We start from the raw sequence: 24915 nt of genomic DNA, 5'->3' as shown, positions 1-24915 counted from the left end.
TTATCACGTTTAACAAGTCCCTGTAAACAATTGAACAGCACCTTGTAATCAGAGGCATGGAGATGGAGTGGTCAAAAACCCTCAGGAAAGAAAGGGTAGAAACAAGAGGTTCAGAGGAGAAATATGAATTAAGCAAAAAATGAATCATGCTCCGAAGTATCTCACTAATATTCACAAGACAAATCCCAGCAAATGATAGCCATCAATAAATTATAAACTTGTTTACATGCATAAAATAAATAGGGACTTCTGGAGTCAAGCCTGGTATTATTGCTTTGATTTTACAGTATCCCACGTTCAGAAAAAAGTTAAGTTTTTTCACGTAACCAGGGACAAAAACAGCACCTTAATCCAATCTCTACATTTAGTGACGTCTAAAGTTCATAGCTGCAACTGTCTGGATAAACATTACAAAACAATGTACAGTGAGGAATGAAGAGTTACCTGATTCCACTCCATTTGAAACCTTTGTTCATGCATACAATAATAGGAGTACACCATTCAACAGTTTAGGAAATCTAATTCAAGAAACTATTCAGTGTTCTTTAAACATGTCAAGGCACCGCAATAATATGATACTGAGTCTACCCTCCCTACATAAATCACCAAGTTGTTTTGTTTGTACAGCAACTGTGCATTGGCACCGGAAAATGCATTTAATACCTCTGCAACATGGTTCTGGAGCGATTAGCATGCAGTGACGGTGGCTTTGGTTTCCACAAAGAACAAATGTTAAAACGGTTGGGACTGCTTGATATATGTTTTTGAATTACAAACTTACAGCCGGTTTAAATGTGAAATTTGGTCCAAAGTATAGGAGGAAACTGTCAAAATAATTTAAACCAAAAAACACTACAATCCAGATACAAAACAATGGCCCATTATAAAATGGATCTGTACTAAAACCTCAACTGTAAACATGACAGAATGTTCAAGTTACTATCAGAAAGTGTATCCCAGAGTAAGCCTGTTGGTCGAGTAAAAAAAAAAAAAGACGTCTTCAAAATATCACCATTAAACACTTTTCAAATAGATGCCCTTGTCCTATAAAACTGTATCTAAACGGTATTGGAAATGCATGTGGAGAGAGTATTCCTGAAGAGTAAGGCATTTGTTGAAGGAGGTAGATGGTTTTATGGAACTTCCATTTCACGTTCAATACCTACGTATTTCAGAGCGTCAGCTTGACTGTATCTAAAAGAAATGCGTAAACATCAGGTTAGATGATTCAAAAACACCTCTCAAAGAAAGAAAACACTTTTTTTTTTACCTGTAATCAAAGAACAGTTCCTCTCCGGTCTGTATGGCTCTCTTAGCAAATATGCCAATCCTGTGATCCCCATTAACCATCATCACTGTGAGAACAGACAGGAAGAAACCATGAAATCACATTTTACACACAAGATCCTTTCAGTACACAAGATTCTGAGTGACTTACCCTTTGCATAGCAGTTGGGGTTCACAGAGTGGTTGGCAAACCTGATCTTGTTTCCTTTCCTAGTTGCATCAACAACAAAATCTGTGGGTGAAAGGTGGGAGGTTGTCAGCCAGTGAGGGGACATGTGAACAGCGAACGTTTGCGAGAAATAGGTTAGTTACCGTTGTTCAGATTGAACAGGAAGCTGCACATGTATTTGTCATACACCTTGCCTCTGCGGTCTGCCTCATCCTGGGAGATGATCTAGCAGGTAAAAATAGAAACACGTCACATAAAAAGGTATCATCACGGTTTTATGAAGTCTTGACGTGTTCTTTTTTTTTTTTTACATCTCACCTCACCACAGTACTCGGAGATGAATTCATTTTTCTGAACAGGCTCTTTGATGAAAATTCCCCATCCGGCCACATCTGACGGAGCCAGTAGCAAGTGCTTAAAAGAAAAAGGAGAAATGGCATAAATAACCAAGACTATTAATATTTTTTTTATATACGAGGAAAACATGTATTTTCATTAGGGTTGGGTATCGAGAACCGGTTCCAAATTCCTAGAACCGGGTACTCGATAAGACACACACATTTCGATTCCACTTAACGATTCCTGCATTCACATTTTAATGTGATTTTAAACAATTAATGCGCAGGAAGGGAAAGAACGTGAGCACCGTTTACGTGCAGCGTACACATCCGAAGCGCGAGCACAGAAAACCGCATTCCCAATGCGGGTTCCCGGCCTGCGTCCGTTCTCGAACCGTTCCGTGCATTTCCACTGAAGATTTGTTTCGAGCCTAAAAGTGCTTCTCTTCCACATTTACCAACCAATATGCACAAAAATACATCGGTATATGATCATAAACACAGCTGTTTTTGTCTTAAGTGAACCTAAACAGATGTGAAAGAAAATGCACATTAAAGTATTTTTAGATCCGCCCACGTGCATTCGGTGTTAAAGAGACAGTAGCCTAATAAACATGTGCATTAATGTCAAAGAATAAGAAAATCATTCACTGATCTTGACTGAATATCGTTCGTAACTTTAATGACAATTAATGTATATAATATTAAGAAATAAAAAAATCATATAAAAGAATACAATATAAAGAAAACTAGTGTTTTTAAACTTTTGATTTCAATTTCTGTACCTGAAATTTGTTCAGTTGTATTTATGCTATTGCTAATTGATTTGTTTGTTCCTTCCTATCTTATTACTGACTGATAACTTGTCTTTAAAAATTTCATGTTTAAAATTCATATCAATATTCAACTAGGAATCAATAAGCAGAATCGGATACCCAACCCTAATCTTCATACTGATGTGTGTCAGATTAAAATGCACCTTCTTTGCCCCTCTCTGAATGCTACAGTTCTTGCAGGAGACATTTTTACTATCCCAGTGTTCAGCCGCCCCACAGGTGAGGCACAGGTCAGGGTCACACTCTCGTACGGCCAGGTAACAGGGACACTGCTTGGTGTTACACTGAGCTTTACAGCGGCAGCCTGGAAACCGGTTCTGACCTGTACAGATAGAAATGTCCAGTTCAAAAACAACTCCTGCATCCAGACCTGACCATTTCAAATCAATCACGGCCGTTATAAAAGAAAACACTTCACATGAATGCAATAACTTCACCTTGGTTATAAAAGTTACATATTAACTACATTCAGTGCCAAATATTAAATGCAAGAAAAACTCTTCTACAAAAATAACTAATATAAAATACAGTGTAGGTCAAAATGAAATGCTTTTTATTGCCATTGCGTTTAGGGAATAAGAAGCGATTACGCCATCTTCCTCTTTTCAAGAATCCTCAGATTATTTAACTGTTTTGGTGTAAACTGGGTGTCACATTGATTTTGCATGCCTGAGCTGCCCGATTGGAGTTGGTCTATGTGTGTCTCTCTATATACACTAGGGATGTCAACGATTTATCGGCAATCGATCAATTGTCAACAAGAGATGCAATCAATTAAAGCTATCATTGGTCGATTAAGCAATTTAATTTTGGAGTGCGTGCTGCTCATGCGCAAAACACATGCCAGTGGCTGTGACGGCTGGATCTTTTGCGAAAATAATTCACTAATGTACAAATTGATCTGACTTTAAAAGTACATTAAAATGGAAACAATGCAAAGTCCTTCAACATGGAAAGCAATAGAAATTTAATAAGTCTTGTTTTCCAAGAAAACTGTTTCATAACGAGCTATGCGCTGTGGTACATGAGCAGGACAGAGCCCATACACACAGTGGGGGAAAAAATGATTTGATCCCCTGCTGATTTTGTACGTTTGCCCACTGACAAAGAAATGATCAGTCTATAATTTAATGGTAGGTTTATTTGAACAGTGAGAGACTGAATAACAACAAAAAAATCAAATCAATCAACTTTTCAAAAAAGTTATAATTTGATTTGCATTTTAATGAGTGAAAGAAGTATTTGACCCCTTCGCAAAACATGACTTAGTATTTTGTGGCAAAACCCTTGTTGGCAATCACAGAGGTCAGACGTTTCTTGTAGTTGGCCACCAGGTTTGCACACATCTCAGGAGGGATTTTGTCCCAATCCTCTTTGTAGATCCTCTCCAAGTCATTAAGGCTTCGAAGCTGATGTCTGGCAACTCGAACCTTCAGCTCCCTCCACAGATTTTCTATGGGTAGAAGGTCTGGAGACTGGCTAGGCCACTCCAGGACCTTAATGTGCTTCTTTTTCAGCCACTCCTTTGTTGCCTTGGCAGAGTGTTTTGGGTCATTGGCATGCTGGAACACCCATCCACGACTCAGCTTCAATGCCCTTGCTGGCTTCAATGCCCTGGCGGTACATGGCCCAGTCCATCGCCCCTTTGATGCGGTGTAGTTGTCCTGTTCCCTTAGCAGAAAAACACCCCCAAAGCATGTTTCCACCTCCATGTTTGACGGTGGAAATGGTGTTCTTGGGGTCATAGTCAGCATGTTTCTTCCATTTGCAAATAATCGCACTAACTGTTGTCACCTTCTCACCAAGCTGTTTGGCGATGGTCTTGTAGCCTATTCCAGCCTTGTGTAGATCTACAATCTTGTCCCTGACATCCTTGGACAGCTCTTTGGTCTTGGCCATGGTGGAGAGTTTGGAATCTGGTTAATTGATTGCTTCTGTGGACAGGTTGCCTTTTATACAGGTAACAAACTGAGATTAGGAGAACTCCCTTTAAGAGAGTGCTCCTAATCTCGGCTCTTTACCTGTATAAAAGACACCTGGGAGCCAGAAATCTTGCTGATTGATAGGGAATCAAATACTTATTTGACTCATTAAAATCCAAATCAATTTAAAACTTTTGAAATGCGTTTTTCTGGATTTTTTTGTTGTTATTCTGTCTCTCACTGTTCAAATAAACCTACCATTAAAATTATAGACTGATAATTTCTTTGTCAGTGGGCAAACATACAAAATCATCACGGGATCAAATATATATATATATATATATATATATATATATATATATATATATATATATATATATATATATATATATATATATATATATATATGAATTTTAAATATAATTCCTACTTAACAATACTGTGACTTGTTAATTTGTGGCCATGGTCTATGTTTCCTTAATTGCTTTCCTAGATAACCCACGATTTAGCTAAAATGAGAGAACAATGTTTACCACAGTAAGAGATGTGAAAACGAGGATTAAAAAATGAACGACAATAAATTAAACCTGTGAAATTAGCAGGTGAGACAGTGAGGATTTGGGAAAAGAAAATTAGCAGGTGAAACAGTGAAAGAAACAATATTATTAAATTCATGGAAGTTCATGACCAATCCGCAAAAACAGAACACAAAGCAGTGTATAGGCTCGAACAGCATGAATCCAAAAGCATGATCACTGGTCACGATGTAACATTGCCTGCTTGCCAAATATTTCTCTTATAAACTAAGCTTTGTCTCTCGCTTGTCATAATACTCACTAATATTTTTCATGTGAGCAACAGTATGTTTTGCTGTAGCACCGCCGGTGGAAGCGGTTCACTGACCGTGCGGCAGAACCCCACACACCATAGTCTGGTTTGGGATCATTTTATTTTAAATGGCAATGTCAACTACAAACATTGTAACTGTTTTAAAATACAACAAAGAGCACCATAAAACCATTTTAAAATGCGCATTCGGTCTCAGTGACAGGATATGAAACCGCCAGCAAAGTAAAATGATCCCAAACGTAACTACAGCACGCTCTCTTCATTTTATCAAATGATCAATCACATCTATTCATTTTACAATCCTGCTACTAGCCTCTTATTTAGACTAAAAAGCCCTTTCATTTGGGTGAGGAAGCTGGCGTTTTGAGTGGCATTTGCACATCTTGTAATGCCGGTTTCTATACGCCACTGCAATAGACGCATTTTGCAGTATTAAGGTTAACGATTAATCGATCGTTAATTTAAATGACGATCGATCATGGGAATGATCGAAAATTGACATCCCTAATATACACTCACATTCCGAGCTACACTGGCAGAACTTCTCACAGAAGTTTTGGGCAGTGACACAAGGGCAAGAACTGTCACACGGCTGGCGCGGGTGGTCACATGGCTGGTAATTGTACACATGATTGGAGGAGCCATCTGAAAGCAGAAATTTCACATATAATGAACATTTATAATTGCATTTTACTCAACTTTCACAATAGTGAAATATATTGCCATCTAAAAGTACGAGCTAGAATCTAACTTGAAAGACACAAACCTTTCTTTAGTTGAATTTTCCGACAATGAGTGGCCCACAATCTAGAAGAACCCAAGAAAGCACAACAGGGTATTATGTGATTGAAATGCACCAATTATAATAGTTTGATTACTTTAATTTAATATGATTATATCACTGAAAGCGACAAAAAATTAAAGGTAGTCAGACTCTTAAAAATATAACTTTTAACACACACCTATGTTTCCTCTTCTTCTTCCTTTGAGGAGTGTTTTCATCCACCGCAGGTGCACGTGCAATGATGCTAGATTCTTTTACCCTGAATTCATAAACCTGCCAATGCCCAAAACAGGAAAAACTCCTAAAACATGAATTCATTTCACTGTTTAATTGCCATTTGTGGTAACTTGCCACCAGATCCTCAAAAATAATTCCACATCAGTTATGCATTGTTGTCTAGCATTAAACCGTATTAATGAACACTGCAATATGTAATGGGATTGCATAAACACATCTCCTCAGGTGTGTGTACCTGTCTGCAGGTCTTTGTGCCGATGAGTCTGGCGATAGCACAGAAGTTGTCATAGTAAGTGCCGATGAGCACTCTGAAGAGAGAGGCCTCAGCGCCGCTCCAGTCCACATTCTCAGGAGGCTCTGAGCTCAACTTCAGCTTCACTGGAGTCTGACAGCGGGAGTTTGCCTCTGTACAAAAAAAATAATAATAATTATTAAATGGAAATAAAATCTAAAACAGCAGGAAAACTGTGACATTACTATATGACTTTTTATTAATATGATTTTCATAGTTGACAGCAGCCAATCAAATATTACACTGATATGATATATTTTCATAGACCCTCAATCTCTACCTGAGGAGCTGGTGGTCTCATCCTTTTTGTCGTCGTCATCTTTATCGTTACAGTCAGTTCCATCTGCCCCTCCCTCTCGGTCGCTGTCTGTGTCTTTAGTCTCATTGTTAACTGTTGGGGTGCCGGGTCTGCTGTTGCTGTTCGGGAGTCTTCCTCTGCGTCTGCCCACTGTGCGCTTAGAAGGGGTCTTGGCACGCTCAGAAACCACACCTGCTGGGTATTCCCTAACCATGCCATCCTGAAGAGATACATAGGCCAGGGTTAATCATAGACTGAAAGTCAGAATTAAGCAGCACTTCAAATGTGTAAACCCTGTGATGCAAACACTTTCACACAGAAATCATGACTGCACTTGCAGTTTTGTGCCATCTCAACCCACACAAACATATCAAGCCTTCAGGCTTAACAATATCTTTCATTTTAGAAGGAGTGGAGAAATGCACTTGCCTGAATCATATACATGTAGCAATAAATGCCACACGGTTTGCTGTCCACAAGATTCTCCATATTCTTACGCTTGTATGTGTTTGGAGTTGCATGGAAAGCTGTAAATCAAAAGAGGAATGCATTTATAGAAATGCAATCTTAAATGGTCGATTTTTATTGTTAAAGGACAGCATTTTGAGGAATAATTGCTTACGGTGAAGGAAACAGTCGTATTTGAAGCAGCGCCTGCAGAAGAGTGTATGAAAGGAGTGCAGACTCTGCTCTCTTTGCACTGATTTAGCATTTGGTCCATCTATGTTGGGGGTGCATTCAGGAGGAAGAGCCCCTGGAAGCTGCTGCTCAGTGAGTTCTTTATATCTGCAAAAAGACATTTCCCAAAACATGATCACCACCCATAAAATTTCAACGCAAATGGAAGCTTCACATTATTTTCCAAAATAAGTTTATCAGAACCATTGAAAGTTCTTATTCAGAGGAGTTGTTTTCTAACATACTTTTCTTTGAGTTCTTCAGTTGAACCTTTATCAGGAAACATGGAAGAAATGGCTTCAAAGATTTTATCAGAGGGAAACTTCTTTGATCCGTCATTGTTGTGACCTGTTACATACAATAAGAAAGCACAGAAACTGTATAAGACAAAATAAGAGACTAAAACACATGCAGCATGTAATAGAATTCCTGTCTATTGGCAACACTAAAGGACATGTGAAAAAAAAAAACCTATTGCACTGGACAAGAAAAACATCTGATGTCCCAAAAAACATATAAAGACTGCAGTACTGACATATGTAACACTGTTGATGCACACTGCTGTAAAGCTTTGAAACTTGTTAAAAAATAAAAAGTAATATATTTTAACTGCTCACAATCTTTATCAAAGCTAGATGTGTTTTTACGTAGTTTACACTAAAAATCATTTAATTTCTCTTACTCTCAGAATTCAGCTGGTCCTTGTGAGAGTCTTCAGCGTCATCTTTTCCATCACAGAGGTCCATCTTCTCAAACTTGCAATCATGCTGATCCTCCTCTTCATCGTCATCTTCCTCATTGTCACTGTACTGATTGAGTGCGTTCACTAGCTCCACAAAGATCTCATCATTTATGAAGCCACACTCTACACACAAAACAAAACACAGGAAAATAAATGAATACCCTTTTCAAGAGAACCTGCAGTCTATAGGGATTTTTGCAGCTGTGGATATGTTAGCTTAAATGTGAATCAATTCTTAAAGGGATATTTCACCCAAAAAGGAAACTGTCATTATTTGTAATACCAAGCCTATGTGCTCTTATATTCAGTAGACTATGAAAAAGAATGCATTTTAAATAGTCTCCCAATTTGTATTTCTTATGACTGACAGACTGCAACGGTTTCAGTTAAAAATCTTCGTTTGTGTTCTACTGAAGAAACAAAGTCACCTACTTCTTGGATGCCCTGGGGGTAAGCAGATAAACATCAAATTTTCATTTTTGGGTGAACTATCCCTTTAAAATTTCAATTTAATTTTGTTATTTACATTATTTAAATTTTGTTATTTGGCAGACACTTTTATCCAAAGCGACTTACAAATGAGGCCAATAGAAGCAATCAAAAACAACAAAAGAGCAATAATATGCAAGTGCTATATTAGTATATTATAGTGTTATATTTTTTATTTCATAAATGTGCAGCATTTTGTCCAAGCAATAATAAAAGGACACATTTAATTTATAATTTGTCTTAAATCTGATTTTGTTAAAAAAAAAATTGTGAATCGAATCCTGAAATCAAAATTGTGAATCGAATCGTGAGTTGAGTGAATCGTTACATCCCTAGTTTAAAGTGAGTTTTGAGTAAAAGCGGAATATAAATCTTATTTATTGTCTTTTGTAGCATGATGCTACAGTGTGCATGAATGGTCACGTAACACGCGCTTTCGGTCGTGAACGGATATCTGCATATGATCGGAACTCCACACAGCTCCCACACTACTCTCCATTGGAAATGAATGACTTCCGGTCTGTCGCTTGTCGTTTATCAGAGATAGTGAAAAGCCGACTTGAAACACAGTGGAAACGCCAGTATGACAAGGATCGTTCTCATTTTAAAACAAAAACACACCAGTTTAAATGTAGTCTTACATCTAAGGTTGCTGGAATGCTTTCACGCAACAGCCTCATGTGTGAGCCACATCTGTGTAACTGGTGTAAACTAGTAGGTGTGTTCGACTTGAAGCAGCTCTGCGCAGGACCAAGAGAGCAGACTGCTCTGTACGCTTTCGAATTGCTCTCGCAGATGTCAAACCCCGATCGATCTGCGCCGCACTGCTTCTATTTGAACGCACCTGGTGCTGCAGGCTTATTGGCTCACTGACGTTGACGAGATTTTCGAAATTTGGTACCAAACGATGAGATGTTTCTCGATACTCAATAGTATCGAGGCAATTCAGTCGGTGTTGGAGATGGAGTTCAAACTCCATACCCTGCCCTACCAACTAGATCAAATCTTATAAATCAGAGAAAAAATTAATTCCTGACCTCTATCTCCATGAACTTTTCCATCATAATTTTTAATAAGCTCTTCAATGAAGGTGCCATCTTGATCAAGGATTTCATCACCCATGTAAGGGATGTTGTGCAATACGGTCTCATCTTCAACCTAAAACAGAACACAAGATTAAAAGTGTGTTTTTTTTTTTACTTTTGCAAATATATATAAGAAATTTGGTTTTACCATGAAGTTTTGCTGGAGTGGAGACCAAGAGTACATGACAGGCACGGAGGCCACAGCATTCAGTGTTTTGAGAGGAATGACTTGTCTGGAGAACTCAGAAAAGCCACTGTCAACAGTGCACTGCAAAATATTTCAGTCGTGTCAGATATAAGTCTCTATACTAAGATATTTACAGGATAATGAGCATTTACTCTAAACGCCATAAGCACCAAAAACACTGCATTTAATAATAAAACACTAATACACATTTACAAAAAAAGCAAACAGAAATGAGATAGCGATAAAAATAATCAATTCAATTGAGGAAAATTACAAAAGCAAGGATGGCATTAAACATGCACTTTAGGAGAATCTGAATTAGGGGATTTGTTCTAACCTCTCTAGTCCCTCGCAAGGAGCTCACAGGTGTCATTATATGAACAGGCTGTATCCGTCTCAGTTTCCATTCCTGATTCAATATGTCTGTACGCTCCAATATCTTCTGTCTGTTGGAGCTGAACATGCTCTGTACATTAAGAAAAAACATTTCAATGTGAGACCTTCCTATAGACAGGCAGGCAATATGGTTGTTCTCATGACTCTTTTTATCATTTGTGGAAACAGTGTTATACATAACAACAGTGCATTTGCACTGTCCATATCACGTGAGACCTAAAAGCCTTAAGGTCTGCTGTATTAGCCCTTGGATCACCTTGACCTCGTCTGCCCTCCTGAAACGTTTGAGCTGCCGCAGTCGCATGTACTCAGACTTCACTCTCCGCCTCCAGCAAACAGGACCCTTCTCTGATTTCCTCCCGGTCAATCCCATGGCTTCCCTATACACATACAATATATGGCTTTAGATTTCATTATAGACTACAGAAAGATACAACATGGAGGTTAAGCAGTTTTGTTTTTCCAAACATGTATACCAGTTAAATCATAAACAGTTTTCCGATGCATTAAGAGACTGAATAATTATCTTGCCAGATGGCTTAAAAGTAATTACATGTAAGGTCTATTTATAGGGTTTCTGCAGGTTTTATGAAGGTAAACTTGAGACTTTTTCAGACCAACTAAAGAACATGGAAGTACCTTTTACTGCACCTACTGATTAAACTGACTCCCTGCAAAAAAAGTGATTCTTCCAGAGTGTTTTAGTCTTGTTTTTCAGTGCAGATTTCAAACGAAGATTTATCATAAAATTCTTCCATTTACATTTATTCATTTAGCTGACGCGTTTATCCAAAGCGACTTACAATTGCTATATATGTCAGAGGTCGCACGCCTCTGGAGCAACTAGTGTCTTGCTCAGGGACACATTGGTGTCTCACAGTGGATTCGAACCCGGGTCTCTCACACCAAAGGCATGTGTCTTATCCACTGCGCCATCATAATAGCAGTATTATTAGTGACTCCTAATTTAATTCTCTTCATTATACAAACTTAACTGAAAAATTCCTGAGAGCCCCTTTAAGTCTTCTGAGCTATGAAAGAGCAACAATACTTTCCTCTGGGAAACACTAGTGTAAAAGCCAACTCAATTGCTATAGAGATTATCTAACATGCTGCGACTACTTAGGCTGAATATGTAAGTGAGCAGCTGAGACAGTGCGAGACAGTGACAAAGTGTCACTTGTAAGTTCACAGGTTTCCCCTCCTACAAGTTCTCCCAGTCATCTCAGCAACAACACAAACTCACATACTCAAACTAAATGTAGTAACATGAGAAAACTGAACAATTAAGGCAGAAGACAATTAATTTCCCCTTTGGTCCACGAATAAACGTTATATAACCCAAATGTAAAGTTCTGCAACTACATTAAGAAAATTTTTATTCCCAAATCTGGGATTGGTTACCCCTGGAGTAGATGTAACAGGTGTACGAGCTCATTGGCGCCCCTGCTGGACTAACACACACATTAACTGCGTCTAACTGAAAACTGAAACAAAACCTTATAACACGTTTACTCGCACAACTTCACGAAATCAGTCTTGTAACGACAATTAAGAAATAAATACTGAAGAACTAATAACAGGCTGACAACCGAGATGCTAAAAAGATTCAACAAAAAATGAAAACTGTCAACATTTAACTACTCAATCTCACGGTTCTCTAAACCAGACTTTTTTCTTCTGGCACATAAGGAGATGTTAAGCAGAATGCCAGTCACTATTCACTTCCAATGCATCTTTTTCTAATACGATGAAAATGAATGGTGACTGAGACTATCACGTCTTTCATCCCCTTTGTTTCCTTTCACGGAACAAGTCAGTCATAGAGGTTTGAAGCAGCATGAGGGTTTATAAATGACAGATTTATTTATTTTTTGTTTAATTATCCTTTAAACTTCGTTATGGTTTAACAGTAGGGTAGAACATGAACAATATGACTAGTAAACGGTCTATAATCTAACATGACTGCTGTCTTTACAGTGTATCAATTTAAAGTTAGTCGCCAAATTGCTAACGTTAGCTGGGCTGTCTTAATCAGAAAAGGTATTAAATGTGGTTTCACTAAAACACTCAGACAACTGTCTCTTTAGGGTCTTCTTCTAGTGCCTACCTGAAGGAAGAGACCTGTCCACATCCAAACAAACGACTTTTCTGTCAGTGCCGTCCCTAAGTGAAGATGATCGGTTAAGTGAGCTAGCTAACTCGGCTAGCTCGCGGTAGAGGGTCCTTTCACCTCCGCGCGTCCGCGTTACCGGCGAGCCTCGATAAACAAAAGACAGGCGCTTAATTCGTCTTTAGTTCTACAAATATCTGTTTGGCCAGACGTCTTTCGCTCTCCTAACTGCGGCGGACTGTAAGCGAATTGAAATAAATTTGAAATGTATGTAAATTTGTAATATTTCCGTTTCTGGAAGTATTCAAACCCGCTCAGTCTGTCGTTTATACTCAGAATTCGCCGCCCACCTCGCGCACTGCAGAATCAACGAGCGCCAAACAGATCAGCCAATCAGAACAAGCCATATTCGAGCTGCTCAATGTTCCGATTTTTGATTGGATAGATCCTATCGGTGACTGAGCGAATCGGATGCGTGACTGCAGTGGGGGACATGAGAAGAAGTTCTCTTTGTTCTTTATTTTGAACGAATACAATTTTTTTAAACTGTAAAACCGGCGCGCAGTAGTGTTTGGGTTTCTATCATTGCCGTGAATTATGTCAGCGAAGAGCAGCAGTTGTTAATGTGTTAGCGATACAGTATAATGCAAATGTTTAAGCTCTTGTTACTTTCTTTTAGGACAGACAGAAGGAAAACATGCTGCAGTTGTGGTAATTACTGGGAGAAAACGGTTCCACACGGCCAGTAAGTCGATACAGTCAACATGTCATTGTATTTTCGCATTGAACTGAGGGACTTCCTGTGGACTGTTTGGACTTGGGTCACTCGGTTCATCAAGTCCCACCCGTACGATCCGAATCATTTCCGCGAGTCGGTTCTTTCGAAGAGTTCGAAAAATGATTCAGAGACTCCTACGTCATCACGTCCCCGACCTCATTGCATGGCAGTTTTATCTAAAACGTCCCAAAAAGCCATAAATAGTCACATATTGCTGCTTTAAAAGTCAGCGTTCAAATAAAAACGCTATAAATCTATTGATAAAACCGTCACGTATTTCCTGCACGTTTTACTGTTAAATTAAACGTGTACTAACAATGTAGCCTACTCTTAGCCTCATTTTTGAAATCATCGGATCACGTTATCGATTTTAGGCTCATTATTAGTTCTCCGTTTGGTTATTGGCTCGGACAGATTCAATCCGAATCGTGAACAAATGGAACATTCAGTGAAGCATAAACACTATTCAGATTTCTCAAGTTTTCTTTGAAAAATTGCAATACATTAAAAAAAATTGTAATAAAGGTTTGATTTAAAGCCAATTTAAAATAATGTGATTTGATTTTAAACCAAGCTGCCTGTTCAGTCCTGACATGCTGATTCAGGGTCCAAATCTCTACTCCATTTCAAGTGAGAATACAAATTAGTTTATGAGCATTATTAATTTACAGGACACCTTTAAGCTAAGCTTTTAAAAACTCACAATGTGCACTACAGTCTCCAGGCTCACGGTGTCCCGGACACCAATATTTTAACAATTCTTAAAGTATGAATAACTATCTGGCCAACTAAGATGAGATAAAGGTCATGATTGTTGTTTTAATAGTACTACAGCACACCACGATAACTGTTTTGTTTGTTTTGGGGTTCTGAAGGAGAGTTTGGACCTGAAACTGATGTATAACGTCAGACTTAACCTGTTGAGATGAAGTAAACAGGAACTTATTTATGACAACCATTCCATTTGTGTTTTTCTTTTTTTATTTAAAAGACTTTGGAGAAATAAACCTAATAAACAGCACTTGGTTTGGAATGAAAATACTGAATGTTTTGATCCCAGAAACAAAAGTACAAAAACAAATCAAAACAATCTCTTATCTGAGGGTCACCAAGCCCTCCAGAATACCTCCATTCTCAGGGAACTGCATTTATGTAAAGTTCATGGTTTTTCTAAATCTCTTACAGCTCATCTTTTTTCTGTGATAATTTTGTGGCATGTTTTTCCACAAATTTGCTTAATTCCTCCACGTCCCTTTTGCCACCTTCAAATTTGACTGGGTTCTGCTTGTTGCTGCTGGGAGCAAAGTAGATTGTAGGGAAACCTTCTGCTTTATAACTGTCATGAGGCACATCATTAGCAGTGGCATCCATTTTGGCAATGACAAGATTCTTCTCATTCTTGTATTTCTTTCCGAGAGCTGCATAATCTGGCTCCATCTTTTTACAGTGGCCACACCATGGTGCATAAAACTCAATAAGGACGTCTTTCTTTGTATCCATCACAATGTCATCAAAAGTCTTGCCCACCACAACCTTCACCGGTCCTTTGTTGCTCTTGGGAATAGGCTGAGACTTTACAATAGGTTTCAGCTTACCTGTCAGATAAGAAAAGGATGTAGTCACTTATTTTAATGTAGTGACATAAGTAGTGCTCTCTCTACACCCATACAAAGCTGTTCGACTTACATTTGCATTCTTCGAAGAACATTTCTTACCACACTGGCTTAAACTTATTGTAATAATCAGTTCTGATTAAGAAGTATTAAGAGAAATCATGTTCATTATCATACGGAATACGTAACACGCATAACAAAACCTTACCTTTTTTGAAGGCCATGACAAAGCTTCGGAGCACATCCGAGTCAAATTCCTCTGGCTCCATGGCATATTTTTTCCCTCCCTCACCGAGAATGCCAACATTCACCTCCTCCCCGCTTTCACTGAGTCCAAGACTCTTCAATTCATCAGCATAGTCTTCCTCACCTGCGATAGCAAATGTGTACTCTGGGAAGTCCTTTGCTACTTCAAGCACTTTACTCCTCCAAAACTGTGTGGCTGGGTGGAAATGATAAATTGTCAGTAGTGAACAAAAGCATTTGCATCGTGAGCTACAGGCATTATCTTAATTCCTTTTAGACTTTCAAAGTGCTGCAACAGCCACGGCTTAGACACATACCAACTCTGTAATCAAAACTGAAGTCTACTCCATAATAAACAACCACAAGAGGTCGTGTGGTGTATCTCTTTGCATCGTTGCTCTGCTTTCTGTGCCCAACCAAAGGTAGAATGTGTTTCTTGAAGAATTCTTGAACTTCTGAAGCAGGTGTGGAGTCCTTTTGGAAAAACAAGGAAAATCGTTCAGGAAAAATGACTAAAGGTTTGGTCATAAAAATTAGAGTTATCTAAACTATGTTAAACTACTATGTGAGCAGTGTTTCATACACCACAACTGACATTGGACCTTTTTTTTGACCGCAAAATTATGCCGAAATTTCTCTGATGTTACAACACCTTAACAACAGTGTTTGCAAAGATCTCACACAAACAATAAAGAATCAGAACTTACTTTAATTGTTAGTGAATGAGATGCTGGCTCATATTTCGACCTAAACTTCTCTGGCTGGAGCATGATGGCTTGTCCAGGTGAAGCCTTGAGGAATTTTGCGACTTCATTATTGAACGTATGCATAAATTTGTAGTCTTCTCTTAGAGAATTACCTGCAGGAAGAGAGAACAAGTTGTTAAATAAAAAAAATTAAAAGTTCAGATCTAATGTATTTGAGAAGGACTTCCAGACAGCATAATACACACATGCTTCTTGATAGATCTCATATGCTGCATCTTCTTCACTGGAGAAAACACCTACAATCACAGAATCATCGCCATCTCTGACGAGCTCCTGAACCTGTTTTAGAGTCTGCACCTGCTTCGATGGAGGACCAGCCTGGTCTGACATGTAATCAACAATACCTAGAGGAAAAAAAAACAAAAACAAAAAAAGAATGAAGAGAGGGTAATTAGGGCTGCACGATATAATCGCACGTGGAGCAATGGCTCAGTGTGGTAAATGCAGCTCCACGTGAAATCACGCACGTGATGGAAATTACCGCTGATTACAGGACCGGCTTTGCTGACAAGATGCACATTAAATAAATCACATGCGATATATCGTGCAGCCCTAATTGTAATTCTTAATTCCAATGCCTCCAAATCAATCTGTCACCAAGACGATGGGTGATGGACCTACCAAACTGCTCACGTGGTCCATTGTAGTCGAAAGCCTTGCCCTTTCTGAAGATTTTAAGAGTTGGGTAACCAGAAACACCAAACCGCGTTGCTAAATCACTCTCTGCAGTGGCATCAACTTTAGCCAGTGGAATAGGAGGTGTGCGATTGCTGAGCTCTTTAGCAGCCTTCTCATACTCGGGTGCAAGTCTCTTACAGTGGCCACACCTGTTTGAATTAAAACACATGACTCTCATAAATACATACTGATGCTTCAGAAAGAATGCAAAGATGTTACATCATGAGTTAATAAATAAGCTGCACAGGAATCTAAATATACAAACCAGGGTGCATAGAACTCCACCAGAATGATGTCTGCATTGTTCACCACATCATCAAAATTATCCTTAGTCAAGACTAAGGTGGCCTCCGGAGGAGGTTTCCAGTCTGGTTTGGCAACTTCTTTAACCCGTTCCACAATGGCTGAAAAAATGAAAGTTAAAACCATGCTTGATCAACAATGCACCAGGAAGGAAACTGATGAGCACTTGTTTCAAATTCACAGCAATCTGATTAAAGTTCTTAAAAATAATCATTTAAATGCACTCACCACGCTCACTTCGGTCCCCATCATAGTCCACCGGCTCCCCCTTTTTAAGTATTTTGATGGTGGGATATCCAGAAACTTCAAATCTACTGCCCAGAGCACTAGCCTTAGTGGCATCAACCTTTGCCACAGGAATCGGTGGGTCGTTCTCCTTTAGCGTCTGAGCAATCTTCTCATACTCGGGAGCGAACTGTTTGCAGTGGCCACACCTGAAAAAGTGTAATATTTTCATGAGCAAGATCTCTGACAGTCAATGACGTGTCTCCTACAGATGTAGAGTAAAGAAACCTTACCATGGTGCGTAGAACTCCACCAGTACTGTGTCTTTGCCCTCTATGAAGGTGTCAAAGTTTTCATCTGTCAGGACCAGCACCCCATTCTCCTCCTTCACTTCAGTGCCATCTGCATCATCATCATCATCATCGTCATCTTCATCATCATCATCTTCCACTCCAAGATCTTCTGCTGAATCGAAAATGTTATGGTTAACAAATGTGAAATGCATTTCCTGTTTTTTAATACTTGTTTTATATTAATAAGTCTTTGTTGTAGTGCAGCAAAAATGTTGTGTCTCCACAACACAGTCTAACATGCAGTGTTGCCCTAAACAACAAGCATCAAGCATCGGGTCTGAATATCCCAAAACGCACAAGCATGTTAGATATCAACAACCTGCAATAGACATCTTACCATCTTTGGCATCTTCTTGGCATCTGCTTGGCAATATGAAGTGTGTCACTCCAAGCAGTACAATCAATAGAAGGGTTATCTTCTTCATGATCTGTAATATTCACGCCTCCTATAGTTAGCTTAACGGGTTAAACCGAGACGCATACACTGCTACCGGTAATCAAAGTAATAAATACTGTGATAGTTATAATAACGTTTGCATTGAATGCTTTGGTTCAGCTCATCACAAGCCACGCATTTTTCTCTAAATGCTTTTTTCTTACTTCGCTTCTCCACTCCTTTACTTGAACTTGACTGACTTGCCACACTCTGATTGGCTGGTAGAGCAAGGACTCGGCCAATCATCGATCGCCACTGAAGTCCGCAGTTCATGCACGTTGAAACCCACAATTGGGTGGTCTGTCGTTGGCAGCAAGCTGATTGGACGATTAGTGAAAGAGATAAGACGAGATTCAGGAAGTGTAACTAGGAGCAAGTTATTGCTTTTACTATTGAAGTTCTCAGTTGTGAAATTCACACGCACATGCATTATGACATCATGGTTGAAGTAATATAATAAATGAGGAAAAAGAAAAATTGGTTTCTGGCAAAGGAATGTTTAATTTTTAATTGCAAAATAGCAGAAGGGGCCACCCTCATAAATTTTCACACAAAGGCATATAATACCCCAAATGTGAATTTTGAAATTGCTATATTTAAAAACCAGTCCAGTTTTTCAAGCATGTTAAGACATGTCCTCTTAGTATTTTAACAACTTCATGCAAATCAAATATCACGTTTGAGGTATGTAATCAGATCAAAAGTTATAGGTTTTTAATGCAACACCAGATGGAATATGGCTTGAAAATGCTAATTCTATTCTGGAATGAAACAGTACAACCGAACAGCTCTTTTTTTCTTGTATTACATACATTGTTCAATAAACCCTGGAATAATTGTTTGCCCTTGTACAGAATTGTACATTCCCTCAATGAAAGATGTATTAAACACATATGACTCTCCAGCTCGCTTGCCATGTGCTGTATGATGACACGTGTTCACTTTGCAAGTTGATGAGGTTAGAAGAGTGTGCCCTCTCAACTTTTGAGTCATGATTTGTGTCTTGATGGCAAAACTATGCTCATCTGCCAACCTGCTTGGATCAGGCAGCATTGATGATTTAATGTACACTTTGTCCTTCCATTCCTGGTGCACAATGGGTCTGCTTGCTTGAAGAAAAAATTTGGGCCTGTCCAGTCTCTTCTGACTCTCTGATTGGATCTTTGAGGAAGTTTCTGAAATTCCTCGGCCCTCTTGAAAAACTCTCCTCCTGCGTTCTTCCTCTGGCTTGTAAGTACTGAGACGTTCTGTGTTCAAATGGAGTTCTTTAAGTGAAACAAATAGCACATTGATAGACTTTGACATTCATTCATATTGCATCTAAACTCTACCGTATTTGGAATTTGAGATAGAAAACAAGTCTACCTGTGAGTGTTTCCACTATATGAGGCACTGCTGATATCCAGGCATCCTATGTGTTTCTTCTCCAGTCCATCAAAAATTACACTCTATTACAAAACAAGTATATGCAATTGCTGCAATTATATATAATGCAATTAAATATAAAATATATATTTTAACATTTAAGAAAATTAATAGCCATTAAGGAATAGTAAAATGTACTCACATTCGGGCCATCCAAGATGTAGATGATTTTTTTTTAATCTTCATCTGAACAGATTTGGTGAAATTTTGGCCAGCAGCAACAGCTTAAAGTTAAAATGCTTTAATGATAGATTTTTTCACTTCACAAGACAATAATTGATAGACTTGAGTGTGGTTTACTTATGGATTATTGTGATGTTTTTATCAGATGTTTGGACACTCATTCTGACGGCACCCATTCACTGCAGAGGATCCATTGGTGAGCAAGTGATGTAATGCTACATTTCTCCAAATCTGTTCTGATGAAGAAAGAAACTGAACTACATCTTGCATGGCTTGAGGGTGAGTACATTTTCAATCAAAGTCTCATTTTGGGTTAACTATTCCTGTAATATAATATACATTTTATTAAATAACCTATTTCATTTTTATAGCTGGTGCTTCAGACATCATTATTAATACTGACACATTATTCAGACATATTACTTATGCTGTATAAATATAACAAAATACCTGCATAAGTTGCATAAATATGTGCTTGTACAATACAGCTTGAATAATTTGAGTTCTGTGCAAAAGTGAAACAATCACCTCTGAGTCTGAGCTATAAACATGCCCAGAAAGCGGCACAGAGAAATTACTCTGGGTTTCAAATAGATTTTCTTTTGCTGGCAGGGTGTTGTGGAGACTGTCTGACATAGTGCAGAGATGAAACAACAGTTCATCCATAAGATCCTCAAACTCTGCTAAGGAAAACCTCTGTGAAAACAAAAGCAGATGTATCCTTGATATGATGCAGTCAAGAGTATTTCTATAATTAATCTGTCTTAATGATTAAAGACTGCTTACATTAGCATGGCCATGATGGTCAGTTGACTTGTGACTGGCTTTGCCAATAATGAGTAAAGCCTTGTCTTTGACATATGAGATCAGCTCAAAGACAGTCAGGAAATGTTTTCTTTTTTTTGTTTTCTTTGTTTGTTTCACAAAAAAGGTAAGAGTGGCAATTACCTGGAAAAAGGTATCAAAACAGAATCATGTCAACCTTTTTAATTAATAAAAGTTACACTTTTATCTATATGTGAGATATAACTGCACCGCAAATATACACTGTGTATCATCAATATTATGATATTCCAATACATACCGTAGCATTAAATGGAATCATAGTGCAGAATATAGCTCCAAAATAAATTGTTGATGGGACTTGGGATTGGAGGTAAATGTCACCAAAGTGGCTCATGCAAAAGAAACGAGTGAAGAGCAAATGAGCAGATCTAGTGATACTGGTAAATTGGAATGAATGAAAGATCAAGTTGCGGAGACCGGAGAGGGCCATTGCGACAATAACACCAGGTGCCTAAATAGAAATAAAGATAAGTAATTTAAGGGAAGTAGCCTTTGGTTACATTAATAGAATGAGCTGATTTCAAAATATTGTGTTATGTAAATCAATAGGCTACCAGTAACCAAAGCAGGTTGGAGAAGATCAGCTTCCAAGTAGATACAGCTGCTGCCATTGCTTTGTTTAGCCGTAGGAAGGACACGCATTTCAGTAGAAGCAAATTAACCACAACGCCAAGGAGAGATTGAGAAAGCTGTGAATGAAATATGTTTTTAAATTCAGAAAGCAGGCAGGAAGTCTGAACAAATTTGTTCACTTGAGCTATATAACTACATGCTGCGCCATTTTTGTACTCCTGAAATGTTAATCTGAGTCACGTTATGGATTTTTTTTATATATGGGGGATTATAGCAAATCCAATATAGGTAATGTCATAATGAAGTAAACTTCCTTGTCCTACCTGCTCACAAAAGAAGATGGGGCTTAGATCAACAGGTAATTCAAAATCCTCCTTCTGCAGGAAATCAATCACCTCCATTTTTAGCATAAAGATGTACACAGAGCAGATAAACCGCAAAAGACTGCAGATGAACACTGTCACCTGTATTTAAAAAGTATTTAAATAATGTCAAATACAGTAAAGCAGATTAAATTTACAGTGTACATAGTACAGTGTAAAAATGTATGTCTAGAAAAAGTGTAATGTCACCTCAAGCCAGCTCCAAAGGTTTCTCCAGTAAAGCCATTCTCTTTGAGTCATAACATATATTTGCCGATACATATGAAGCAGGATCAATAAAAGGAAAATAAGCTAGAAGTAAAAAGACATAGAGGAAAAATAAGTTAAATATATTTACAATATAAATAAATATAGATGTAATAAATTAAAAATCTTTGATGCTTGAACCAAACATTGACGTCTATTGTATGGGAGAAAAAAATACTGTGGAAGTCAATCGCTACGTCAACTGTTTGGTTACCAACATTCATCAAATTATCTTCTTTTGAAGAAAGAAACGCATACAGGTTTGGAACAACATGAGGGTGAGTAAATGATGACATCATTTTTGGGTTAACTATCCCTTCAATGTTTTCAGCTCAGCTACTGTGCTGTCATACATGTGTCTGGACTGTAATAAGATGCTCACCTCACAGGTCATAACACTGTAGTCAAGGGCAGCTGGGAAATGGTAGAGTCTAGTGGACTGTATGCTTGCTGAGGGCATCAGAGCTCCTGTTAAGGTTTGCTCTACCAGTATAGTGACTGCCGTGAAGAGGTTACTGGGCCCATTGTACAGGATCAACTGAACCATCACAATCTGGGTGAAAGGAGTCATCCAGCCAGTATCCAGAAGCTTTTTAATTGACTTGATTGCTTTGGACCTATTTTTAGAAGTGCAACACATATTCTTTCTATATTGCACATAATATAAGATACATAATATTGGATAAATCAGATTAATCAGCGGTTTATCTGACCTTGTTTTTCCAAGGTTCACACTCACACTTTCTCCCTCATAACACCCACGTTTCCCACAAAGTGAGTGGCTCTTTTCCACAGACTGGTTATTAGAGCATTTAATATTGTTCTTGCCCAACAAATTCAAGATCTGTGCATTGAGAAAAGAAAAATTAGCCTGACAAAAGTGTTGTGTGTATACATTTAAAGTGTCTTCACAAGATTTTTTTTTTTTTTTTCCCCAGTGTTGATGATTTACCTGGCATGATGAGTTATATGTGCTCTTGATCTTTCTAATGACTGGACTCCCAATAAGAGAAAAAGAACTGCTGAAATCTCCTGTCTGTTAAAGCAACACATAGTAAGCAGTAGTCTTTGCAAAGCCACTTAAATATCGTTTAAAATAGCAACAGATGTCAACTAAATCATTAAAAATGTACTTCATTTTCTACTCTTTTATCATGACAGATGGCACTGTCGTATAATCTCTCAAGAAAAGCGGTTGTTGTCCAGTTCCACCAATCGTCGTGTTTTTTGATGGAGTGAAATGAATTTTGCGGAGTCCTGTGAAAATATTGTTAGCAAGTGTAGTAATAATATAATTTCATGTAATGTAGTTATTTGAGAATGTCTGGTATTTACTTTGTGAAATGAGATTTGATAGCTTGATTCAAATGGCACTTGTAGACATTGTCAGACTTTCCATAGGTCACGAACAGAACTGTCAGTAGCATGATTAGGTGAAACGTCAAATCCCTGTTGAAGCAAAAGTCTAATTTTGAGAGTCGAATGTAAAAGGTTATAAGAAAAAAATTATAATTGAGGCTGGTCAAATAATAAGACCTTGCAGTTTTGTAAAGGAGAGTCTGTTTCTTCATCTGGCCTCTCACATACTTCAACTCTCTTGAATTTGGTGGCCGCACCAGACGCAGATACCTGGCTCTCTGACGGGCAGCGAGTGCCTGCACATCAACATAATGCAGAATATATGCAAACGTCATTTCAGGTTTTTTTGTTCAATCTTAACTTCTCTGATGTAGATGTCTTACTGTGATAGAAATGATTTTACCTTTTCAAAATGGGACTGCTGGAATTTGCTAAATGTTTGGTTCCTGTGTCTCAATAATTCAGTGACAGGCTCTTTTACACTTAGACTGTGGAACCAGTCTGGCTTCTTTCGAAGCAGCAGAGACACTGAGATAGCAGTTAGGAGTATCTGTATGAGGAAATAAAATTAGCAGGTTTTTATTTTTATTTTAAGATCCAGGAAATTTAATTGAAACCATATACAGGTCTGTGTGCGGGATCAAGATGATTTACCATTGCTGGATGCAGTACAAAGCCACAGCAGACAAGAGAAAAGAACACAGAATGAGCCCAAAGAAGAGTCTGTGTTTTGTTGAACCTGTAGGGTAACAAATTTAAATCCTAATTTTCATATATTTGGGAAACAAATATTGTGCCTGAGTAATATTCAAGCTGCATCAGGATATAATACTGACAAAAGATCACTCACTTTACTCCAAGAGTTCCTGTGATGATGAAGCACGTTAGAGAAAGAGACAAGCAGAGGCTCCAGCCCACATAATAACACCAGGATTGAAGACTTCGGATTCTACCGCCACAAACCTGCCGGTTCTCTAGGATGCCTCAAAAAAAGACACAGAACAGAGAAAAGAGATTTACAAAATTTGTTCATAAATTGTCCTTTACACTACAGTCTGAAAGCTTATGATCAGTAAGGTTTTTAACATGCTTGAAAGAAGTCTCTGTAACGCTTTACAAAAAGGTTTCAAATTAGTTAATGTATTAACTAAGAATAAGCAATACAGTTGTTACAGTATTTATTATTTTTGTTAATGTTAGTTAAAATTGTTCATTGTCAGTTCATGTTAGCTCAGGTCCATTAAATAATATGAACACATACAACATTTTATTTTAGTAATGTATAATTGTATTTATGATTTATAAATGATTTAGAAGTATTTTTCATTCTTAGTTTTTCTTTAGTAATGAAGTTAGCTGATGATAACAAAAGGAACCTTGCTGTAAAGTGATACTGAAGTATCTTATGCTCATTAAGGCTGAATCTATTTAAACAGTAAAAGCAGTAATGTGACATTCTATTAAAATTTAAAATGACCATTTTCTATTTTAATGTAAAAGTGTAATTTATTCCATAACTCCGGTCTTCACATGATCCTTCAGAAATCATTCTAATTTGCTGACTATGTGCTCAAGAGACATTTAAAATGTAACATTATTAATGCCTTTACTGTTAATGTCTATTTCTTTAAATGAAAAGCTTACTGACCACAACTTATTTTAAACAAATATATTGTTATAACTAAATAAAACATGAAAAGATATTTATTTTTAATAATTATAATTGCTTTAAAAATATAAATACATATATCATTCTTAATATAATTTTTAACTAATGAGTTTACAAACCTGCAGAGGTG

General features: G+C 37.8%; 2 protein-coding genes across 2 annotated transcripts; both read right to left on the bottom strand.

Moving 5' to 3' along the window:
• Positions 1–2: 2 nt before the first annotated feature.
• Positions 3–13062, bottom strand: LOC306864584 (histone-lysine N-methyltransferase EZH2). The gene is made up of 20 exons (XM_079408680.1): positions 12700–13062; positions 10846–10969; positions 10531–10659; positions 10155–10274; positions 9959–10079; positions 8373–8555; positions 7936–8038; positions 7635–7798; positions 7442–7539; positions 6995–7232; positions 6658–6827; positions 6364–6458; positions 6168–6208; positions 5921–6046; positions 2774–2952; positions 1775–1870; positions 1600–1681; positions 1439–1519; positions 1271–1355; positions 3–1194 (listed from the first exon to the last, which is right to left on the bottom strand). Exons 2-20 carry the CDS (start codon positions 10960–10962, stop codon positions 1134–1136), a joined length of 2289 nt encoding a protein of 762 aa, XP_079264806.1. The 5' UTR covers positions 10963–10969; positions 12700–13062; the 3' UTR covers positions 3–1133.
• A 1381-nt stretch (positions 13063–14443) lies between these two features.
• On the bottom strand, positions 14444–18223 carry LOC306865225 (protein disulfide-isomerase A4-like). The gene is made up of 10 exons (XM_079409702.1): positions 18004–18223; positions 17606–17784; positions 17316–17521; positions 17050–17188; positions 16728–16933; positions 16292–16450; positions 16047–16198; positions 15657–15813; positions 15302–15535; positions 14444–15075 (listed from the first exon to the last, which is right to left on the bottom strand). The coding sequence occupies exons 1-10, from the start codon at positions 18088–18090 to the stop codon at positions 14660–14662; spliced, it is 1935 nt and encodes a 644-aa protein (XP_079265828.1). The 5' UTR covers positions 18091–18223; the 3' UTR covers positions 14444–14659.
• Positions 18224–24915: the final 6692 nt, after the last annotated feature.

This window comes from Barbus barbus (assembly GCF_936440315.1).
Source record: "Barbus barbus genome assembly, chromosome: 46".
NCBI classification, from domain to species: Eukaryota; Metazoa; Chordata; class Actinopteri; order Cypriniformes; family Cyprinidae; genus Barbus; species Barbus barbus.
The sequence above is the reverse complement of the archived record's forward strand: the minus strand, read 5'-3'. Positions and strand labels throughout refer to the sequence as shown.